Here is a 10,392-nt window from a genome sequence, read left to right as displayed (position 1 = left end):
CATCAGGACATAAATCAATTAGGATAATCATTAGTTAAGTTAGAATTTTTTTTATTTACTTGTACTAAAATCTAATTTAACTAAAATAAAAGGAAAGCAGTCTTTAGCTAAAATAGAAATGTTTCCAATTATGAGAACATGTAAACTTGATGGAATCACACAAGTAGATAATTCTCCAACGTTTCTTGACCACATGTCCTTCTAGCTGATGTCTCATAAATAACATTTATTWAAAAAAATAAAAGAAGTTACAATTACTGGACATTTAAAAATCAAATCAGTTTAAAGTTTAAATTAATCTTTTTGCTTTGCTGTTTTTATTATCCACAGTGTAAAGAAACAATACATATTTGATTCAAAATAGATGCTATAGGATGGATATTTTTATTCAGCTGTTCTCAATATGAAAAYCAAGCGGCACTGAGTTTCGCTGCAGTGCTCATAGAGGCATGGTGTGTGCAGAGGTACGGTGTTTATCACGCAGGGGTAGGTAAGCTAAGAAATACAGTACTGCATACATTTAGAGCTTCGCTGCACCACATCTGTGTTTCACATTGTTCGCAATCTGCCCATCTCCGTTTGTTTCTACATGCATGACTAGGCAACATGAGGGGGACTTTCACACCTCATCCCACCGCATACAGCCTCGGAGCCGGAGGCAGTGGCAGTTAGAACAGCATTAGTGTCGGACAATATCTTTGTAGCTTTATGGGGAGTGGGAAAACAGTTAACCCTGAGGTGGAGAAGCTTCACACAGTATATTAAGTCTGCAGTACAGAGGCTTCTGTTTTAACTAGTGTTTTGTTGGAAAGGAAAAAGAAAAAAGTTATCAATGAGGGCTGAAAAATATAAATATCYTCAAAGGATGGCTACATTTATTTTAGCTAATCATAGTATTTCCTCATTAAGAAAGTGTTTGCTTTACTGTGCCCCCACACCACTGCAGCAAAGCACACAGAGATCATTTTAAGTCAAGAATGCAACACTACATGAGCTGAAAAACTCCAAAACTAAATGTCAACAGAAATTCTATAAGAACCAGACTTGGGTGTGGATCTAATGTTGCAGTGTCAACCAAGTATTTACCGGAGAATAAAAAGAAGACATTTTTTAACCAGCAAATTAGCACCCTGCCTGCAATCCTCCACTGAGACTAGGTCTGCTCCATCCCGTGACTCCGGCCAGTGTGGAAGATAATTTGGCTAAGTGTTAAGTGCTGCTAATTAAATGTCTGACTAAGCTGATTTGTCACTCCGTCTAACACACAGTGCAGTTGGATCATGTGATCAAAAACACATATCCAAGTGTACAAATAATTGGATTTTTATCATTTGATTTTGATTTTGTTTGGTTTATTCCACATAAAGTAGTCGAGACTAAAATGTGACACATTTTTAGGTGTACATGAGCAGCTGAGTGAGTTGGAAGGCCGTCATTGTAGATTTCTTTCTAAAGGCAAGTTTTAAGGCTGTGTAGCAATACATTCATACAGTATACCGGGGCATCTATAAATAGCAAGGGTATTGCCTTGAATTCCATCCTTAAAACCTCTGCTGCAATATAAATCTTGATCTTGTGCATATAAACTGAAACAATTAAAATAATGTGGTTAAGTTTGTGCTTGAGGAGTTTACTTTCTGTATATTTTATTCTGTTGTCTTTCTGATAAATAAATATTTTTTCTGTAGCAATAGCTTTCTTTTATAAAAGCTGGCAAAATGACTTAAAAATATCTTTAATGACAAAACTTTTATGAAGTACGTCAACCAAATCTTACAAAACATGTTGCTGCTGTTATCATCACAGCTGATCAGTGACCGAAGAGAAGAAAGCAGAGAACGATAGAATCAAAGAAAGGGTGGACGTGTGGACACACACAATGGAAGACCAAGCAGAAGTGGAGCTGAGTGGATATTGTAGACAGTCTACAATTTATGAAAGTAGTGGAAAAATAACTGCTGCTTTGCTCTGTGTGAGCCACAAGCACACCTTCAGATCGAGTCATCAGCTATACCGTTTGTAGCCTGCTGTCCCCTGCACGGACCTGATAAGAAAACCCTTTAAATGTGACATGAGGCGTTTTAAATGTTGATAGTTTTGTTTTGTTTTTTCCTTTGGTGCTGAGTTGTTTAAATCACTTTGTTTAATGATGCGATGGCAGTGACAAATTAAAGACCCAGCATTCTTTAAAGGGTTGTAGCCGGTTGTAGATAATGTTACACACRTTGATGTTTTATCACAAGATGTTACACTCATAGCTTGTGYTGTGAGTGACTCTTGGCTACTATCACTTAAATTTTATTTCAATATCTGCAAAACTGACTAAGCTTTWGCTATTTTATGTTGTGTTGGCTAAAGTCAGTAAGCTCTTTGGTCATGTTGAATTGGGCTGACTCCAAAAGTTAATCGATTGTGGATGATTACTCAAAGACTGCGTTCTGAAAGTTCCATTAAAATCTGTCMAGTGATTAATGAGATATTTTGGTAAGAACACAAAAACACATGTCTGTGCACATTGCCTGCCACCAAAAATTGAAAGTGATAAAAATACTTATCTGTTGCAATCTTAACCTAAGAAAGTAAAGCTGAAACTATATTAAAACCCTTAAACWGCGCTAAAATATGTGCAGTAAAATAACATCACAAGTCTTTCCAGGCAGACAGTAATAGGGTATATTGATATAACTTGAAGAATGCCTAATGATGGTAAAAAAAAAAATAGACACTGCCCAAACCTACTACACAGCAGTAGGAGAAGACTGCACAAAACTGCATCTGCATCCTGATGAGTTGATTCTCAGGGCTTTAAATCTTAACWCTGGGAAAAGTTGAGAAACTAATTTTGTCCAGCGTGAACCTGGCTTTGGCAAACAAAATATAATAGCCCTGTTAGTACCAACACAGCAGACTGTAAAAACAGACTTGACAGCATGCAGACACAGTTGTAATTACTTCTATACACTAAATAACTCTTATCTACAATTTCCTATAGAAATTTTCTGCCCAAAACAGAAAGTGGAGYGATAAATTTTACAGAGGAAGGGTGCGGCTGGCGGAGTGTCACCTTCACGGTGCGTTACCACATGGAACTACCCCTCTAYCCTTACCCTCACACCCGCCTCGTTACTACTGCTATCCTCCATTTGGCGCCATTCTCTTCTGGGATGAATAATGTGTTTAGCTTACAGATACACACGCGTGCAGAGGGAGGAACATGGAGCAGCAGATAAAGGGAAAAACAAAGCAAAACAGAAGATACAATAAAAGGATGAGGAAAAATGCAGCTTAGGAGGGAAATGCTTWATTATGACATTCAAGAGGTTTGGAGAAGATGAACATTATTAGACTAATATATACTTTACTATATTATCACAGAGACACTATAGGTCAGTCTGAATGAGTGTTAATGCATGAAGTTGCATTAGTGGTGWGTAGGAGTGAAAAGGATCTGTACAAGAATGGCATTGCTTATTTTAAAACTACTATATATTCAATGTTTTTTTAAACAGCGTACATCTTAGCTTTTTAGCTGTAATATCCCTGTTTAAGAGCTGCTAAAGTTAAGAAACAAAAACACATACAAATGACTCATTATTGTAAACATTGTAGTACTTATTCTTTATAAAAGCACTATGATTTTCTTCAAGAACAAATGGACGATGTGTTGTAGAGCTGTAAGAGAGCTACACACAACATGTTTGAGTTTGTTCTTATATAAATGAGGGGGTTGTGAAGTACCACAGATGTGGTTTCTGTGCATGTTTGTGTGCCCAGAAACAAGTGATCCTTGGCACCTGCCTCCCTCAATCCAGCAGTCAGATGAAGTTTAAACTGCACAGACAGCTTGGATGACAATGTTAAAATCGCTTGACGAAACCTTTGCCTCTGTCCTCTGTGCACATGACGGGACGTGACACACACACACGCCTATGAAATATGACGTGACACTGTGTGCAGTCAGCATGGAGAAAGCTTGCAGTATCAAATTTAAATGCACATGTCAACACGGGAAGGAGCAGTTGTTACCCATGTCTATGTGCATTCCCATCTTTGCCATCCAAACACCCACCCTCAGGCCCAGAGGAACCCACAACCAGAGAGCAGGACATGCTAGAACAGAGCCGGGGAGTAGCTCTCATCCTCGGGCTGTCTTCGCTAAAGTAGCACAGACACGCCCACCATATGGTAAGAGCAGCCAAGTACACAACATCAACTGCATTATAAACAAAGTATTTACATAAGAGAATGAGTTTATTCTGCAAAAACACAGTTTAATAGCTCCATGTTAGCCATACATAAGGGACACAATAAGACATGTTTTAAATACATAAATTACCTTGAAAACGATCAAAGATAATTGGGTGCAGAATGTTTAAAAAGTACAAGGAGCAGAGCTGCAGGAACAAGCCCTGCTGTTGGTCTGAAACCCTGCCAACTATCTGACAGAGGCCTCACCTGGGCCAACACACTGAGCAGCAGAACAGGCTATACCATAAACAGCACACAAATGACTGCTTCATGAAGCCAAACTAAACTTGTGAGAAATAATCGTTMCTGCTCTGTCTTGCATTGATCCGACAACTTCAGTTTAATAAAGGATAAGAACTTACCGGGAACATAGCTGGGTAGTACAGCCCCATCATTGTCTGATCTAGAGGAAGAAGTGCTGACCAGCTCTCCGCTATCCCGCTCCTTCTCTCCTCTCCTTCCCTTTGCACCTCCTGTTCCTCTCCTATTCCCCCTCTCCTGTGCCTGTGCTCTAGGACCATGAGCCGAGGATGGTTTCAGTCCACGTCTGTCTCGCACGTTCAAATTCTCCCTCGTTCACTCCCCCACCCCCCCTCCTCCTTAGCCGGCGCCTCTTCTTCCACTTCTCCAGCACGCAAGCTTCGACTGCATGTCACTCTCAGCTTTTCTTCTCCTCGTCTCGGCGGCCCGGCCGCTCTGATCCCCCTCGGGCCTTTCTGTCTCTCTTTTTCTCTCTCCCTCTCTCTTCTCTTCTTCTCGTTGCTCCGAGTCTGTCATTCACACACACTTGCGTCTTCCTGCTCCCCCTGCTTCCCCTTGTTCCCGCCCCTCTTTTAAAAACTTTCCCTCCCTTTCAGTCTCAATCCCTCCTATCCATCAAAGCATCCATCCTTCCATGTTGCCATCTTTGTCTCCGGATGGAGTCAGAAAGCTGTTGTTGCCATCTCCTCAAGCCCCTGGAGAGACAAGAAGCAGGGAAGGAAGAAGATGCTGTCTTCCATCCACGCACTGGCTGCCTGAAAGTACAGAATGCGACCCCCACTGCATTGCAGCTTTTTTTGATGATTTATTTATTGCATGGCAGCCTGACAGCTGCAAAAAAGCAGTGGTAGGTAGGCCAGCCAGTAGACAGCTAAGTAGCTGGCTGCGTGGGAAGACTCCTAGCTCATCATCTCTCTGCTGCAGCTGTCTTCATAACACTGATGGAGCCCCAGTTCCACTACATGAAGCTCAACCTTAACATGGATCTGGATTTCGCTGCATTGCGCCTTTTTCCTTCTGGCTCARTTCCGTCACTTTCCTACACTGCATTGTTAGGAGGCGCTTAATTTGCAGAGACGAGAGTGCAGTTCCTTGCGCTGCATTTTCATATGGGAGGGACTGAACTCTGCGGGAAAAAAAAGCCCTGATGCCAAGCATTCAGACATCTGCTGAGTCTGGCTAGAACTGGGTCCAGAGGGATGAAGGGATGGAAGGAGAGGGAAAGATAAGTGGTGCTGGGAAAAAAATGGGGGTGACGGCAAACGAGAGGAGCTGGGGTAGGCAGGGACAGAGGGGGCAGTGGATGTGAGCAAGAGATAACAGGATAGGGAGATAAATGGATAAAAGAAGAGTGAAAAAAGAGCGAGGGATGACAGGATTAGGGCTGTAAGTGAAGAGGATGAGAGGATGAATAGGGGATGATCTCAGGGATTAAGTACACACACCAAACACAGCAACAAACACATGCAGCCAAGCACAAACACATGCATACAATGTACACACAGATGTGCTCTGATTGGATTTATTTTGGCGCACCTTGGCTGGCAAACAAAGACAATAGTCATAGCTAACCAAAGCAAAGGCTGCAATCACGTCACATCAAACAATGATCAATAACCCAAACTGGACAATTTTATGGAAATAACCTAGATTATTGCCAGGAGAATTGTACTTCAGGGACCGCTATGGCACTTTATTAGAGTTCAGCTACTGCCTAATGACAAAAAATGGCTAAAAACAGGCAGATTCAACTCTGATCTGTTTAATGCAAATAGCAGCAGATTGACATATCAGGCTTAAAATGTCAGAGCAGCCATGAAACCCCTCACACACAGCATCAGGGATCCACAGAAGCCTGTCACCATTTCACATACTTGTATTGATACAGGCAGACCTACAGGCAGTTCAAACACACATAAATAATATAAGACAGGCACGTCACCAAGACAAATGTACTGCAGCAACGAACAAGCCAATCTTCCTGAGCTAGGCTTGGCTAACTCCATTTGCATGATAACCAGAGAGGCCTTAATATGTGCGTGCTCAAGGGCAGAATATATTAGCAGGGATTATTTTTAAATCATTTATAAAACAAATGCAGAAGTGTGTGCTGGCTCCGAATTTAGCAAAAGATTAGAGGAGTTCAAATATACCTCACATTAGTTGTGCTCTCTGCTCAGGTATTTGTCTTGCAAGCAGATGAACCTGAGTCTGTGTGATTCTGTGCCCTGCAGGCAAGCCATTATAAATAAGTTGTTTCTGTTCCCACTCTGCCTCGTGCTCGCCTTTAATCTGCTGCACTGTGTTTATTTTCTCGTGTCAGGTGAGCGTTCAACCAAAAATAACAACAACAGTCACAGAGGACGAGACAGTGAAACCTAAATGAAACTCATTCTAAACTTTACAGCAACATTATCAGTGTCTCGGTTTTTACCGAGGGAATAAGAAGACGTGGGGAATCAAGCAAAGAATGCAAGAGAAATTTGAGGTCTAGCAGAATCACCCATCTTGAGATGAAGGGAGGAAGGCTTGGGGTGGGGTGGGGGTGCTCAGGCTCACAGACCAACACCCCCCTCCTGTGGCACTGCCAGAGAGCTGCACATCCCAAACACTGACAGGAGATGCAAGCACACAAAGAGCTACACATGCTAGATCTCCAAACCACATTTAAATGGGTTTGTTTGCGAACACACACACATACACACAGGTCTTGAAAAGSTTTAAGACACTCAGTGTGCTCTGCTGCTGGAACGTAGATATCCAAACAGATACCCTGCCTGGGCGCCACACACACATAAGGCACTGATTACTGGGAGCAATATGCACTGAGAAACACAATGAGAACAAAACCGAGAAAAAAAAGAGGAAAAGATGAAGGGTGGGAACACGTGAAAAGGATAGGAGCAGTTTTGCGAAAAGACCCTTGCATGCAGAGAGTGCAGAGCTCAACTCGAAGCAGATGATAGGATCATTTTGTTCCATTTTCCAAAGATCGAGTCACAACCAGCTCCTCTTCTGTTCAACACTTTTCACAGATATCATTTTTCAGGCTGAAAGGAACATCTGAACTGTCTACAAACTCATACACAAGGTCARTCCTGCTCTTGGACTATTTGACAGCAAAAGTAAGTTCATATAGTCAAGAAGAATTAAAATTCATAAAGCTTTTAATGTGTAATCAGCTCAAAAATATTTCCAATTTGTCAAAAACTAGGGCATTAGAACATAAAACATTTATTGTCATCACAATATCACTGTAAGCAATAGACCAGAGATTCTTAACCTATGGGAGCGCCACCTTGAGGGCCTCAAAAGAACAACAGTTTTTAACTTTGGGCCCGCGGGACTGCATCGATTTTGAATAAGGTGCAATACACTTTCTCACCACTAGTAGCGGTACTGCGTCACTCACATGTTTAACAACTTTTTTTAATACGTAGAAGAAGAAGCTTAGAAACCTGCCGAGAATGGAAACCTATTTTAAATTAAAAGTAGAAGGCAAAAATGAAGGTAAACCATCAAAAAATGCCAAAGTTTGTCACTAAATATGAAGTGCAGCTTCTGGTTCTACCATGCAATATTTTAAAAGTTCAAAACATTATCAAATACAGTTGCAGATACAACTATATTTTAATTTGCACTTTATCTAATTAATTTTTGCAATTTATTTTTAAGCATTTTGTCAAAAAGCTGTTGTTACTGTTACTGTTTGTCACTAATATGAAAAACAGCTTCTGGATCTACCATGCAAAAGTTTAAAAAGGCTTTATTTTCATTTGCACTTTATCAAATTTATTTTTAGTTTATTTTATTTGGAACATTAAATATTTTTGAATGTATTTATTTTATGAACATGATTTTATTTATTGAATTGTCTATTTTTGTTGTTTATGTTTAAAAAAATGTTATTTTTGTCTGTGATGGACTTGTGACCTGTCCAGGATGTACCCCGCCCCTCGCACTGTGACTGCTGGATATGAGCACCAGTGACCCACGCGACCCTGAAATGAAGAGGCGTGTACAGAAGATGGATGGATGGATGGATGGATGGATGGATGGATGGATGGATGGATGGATGGATGGATGGATGGATGGATGGATGGATGGATGGATGGATGGATGGATGGGTTATTTTTGTGTTGATAAGCCTGATTGGTCTGTTGACTGACTGTTGTATTTTTTTTTTTCAAATAATTATGGGCAGGTTACAATATAAAAAAATGTTTGTCATAATCATGTCTTGTGATTATTTGACAGGAGTTTTACTTTTAAACTGTAAGTGTATTTTATTAGTTATAATGCAAATACAATACAAATTAAACCAAGATTTAGAATAATTACAATTTTAAATCAAGATTTAGAATAATTATCATTTTGATCCATATGGTAATGTGTGACTGAACTTCATGTCACTTTATGTTGAACATATTGGGCCCAGAGGTCAAAAAGATTAAGAACTCCTGCAAGAGACAACACAAAAGGACCGCGATAAATTGCAGATGCAAAACTGCATGTCAATCAGATGACTCCCATATAGTTGCTGACACACTAAAATAAATGGAAAGTGTTGAGAGAAGAGGAGTGAAGCAAATGTGTGTTTATCACAACTAAATTCCAGTAGGCTGTTTGTTCTGGCTGACAARAATAAGTTATATTTAGAAAGGTTTAACTCATTTCTGAATGAATTTTGACACATAACATTTGCAAAATACGGCAAAGTTAATTATTCCTTCCCCTAAAAATAGTGAACACTGTTAGTTGTGGATCAGATTTTTCTTTTTGGCACCTTGTAAGAAAGAGTTTCATCCTCCTGTATTAGAAGGTCACATGGTTTTAATGAGAAGGTTGAAGCACTGTTCTAAGAAATCTGACAGGAGAGGTACCAGTCAGTTGAGTTTGTGGCAAAACCTCTACAGTACACAGCTATGAATCTTTTTTGTTTAAAAATTTCTCTACTTTGAGTGTCTTGTTGCACACCTGACATTCGTGATTTGCTTACTGTTAACGTCATCTCTTTGATTCCATTAACAGGATTTGAGGAACTGAACTTTTACAGGTTTCAGAGCAACCAGACGACTGAAAACCAACATTTATTGAGAGCGCGAAGGATTGTCGCAAATACTTCGGTAATTTACTGTAACAGAAATTTGCAAGTACATGCTTCATCTCTTACCTGACTGTGAGGTGGGTATCCATGGAAACCAGGGTTCAAAGGCTCATTGTTCTGCAATAAAAAAGGAGGGATATGATCAGTGTAAGTAGGAATGCGCGATATAAACGATATACGGTAGAAACGATATAAATTTGTCCTATGATAGAGATCTGTAGTCTACCGGCCAACCGCGCAATTCTTTTGATGACTTAACCGGCTGGAGTCAAAACAGAGGAAGCGGGAAGCAGCGTGGCTGACAGCGCAAATGAAGAGGGGGAAAAAAAACTCATCTGGACCTGGTTCGGGTGTGCGAAAATGAACACCAAACTGTTTACATATTTACGTGACGGCGCGTCCTCCGGTCGGATGCCAACCGACCACACTGCCTGCTGCGGGAGGAGCGYGCGCCGCKGCATGTGTGAAGGGCTCGACACACGGGAGGCGACGTCGCTCGCTCTCCATTCATTTCCACGCAGCGAGGCGACTGTCAGTGCAGGTGARGTCAGTGCTCAGSTGGGACGCACAAAAATCAGTCTGGACCTCATTTCTCCTGCGGTCATAGCGCGACGACGCACGGCCAAATGTGCACCCACTCCAAAGCGTGACTATAATGATTGTAACCCCGCCGGAGCGCGCACAGATTAAACATGTGGAGAGCAGAAAAAATAATCTGCAAAGTGTGTAGAAAGGAATAAATTCAAGCAATTTGTTTTACCACCTTAAAACGAAGC

At 40.8% G+C, this 10,392-nt stretch overlaps 1 protein-coding gene across 1 annotated transcript in view; it reads right to left on the bottom strand.

The window, feature by feature from the left end:
* The window catches only part of LOC106523880 (RNA binding protein fox-1 homolog 2), a gene marked incomplete at its 5' end in the record, with an annotated part of 74,941 nt that overhangs the window by 46,779 nt on the left and 17,770 nt on the right, over positions 1-10,392 (bottom strand). The window contains 1 exon segment of the mRNA XM_014017454.1: positions 9,683-9,733. Coding sequence (XP_013872908.1) covers positions 9,683-9,733 — 51 coding nt within the window.

The sequence above is a fragment of the Austrofundulus limnaeus genome, unplaced genomic scaffold, assembly GCF_001266775.1.
Source record: "Austrofundulus limnaeus strain Quisiro unplaced genomic scaffold, Austrofundulus_limnaeus-1.0 Scaffold168, whole genome shotgun sequence".
Taxonomy (NCBI): Eukaryota; Metazoa; Chordata; class Actinopteri; order Cyprinodontiformes; family Rivulidae; genus Austrofundulus; species Austrofundulus limnaeus.
Note: the sequence above shows the minus strand (reverse complement) of the source record. Positions and strands in the feature narration are given on the sequence as shown.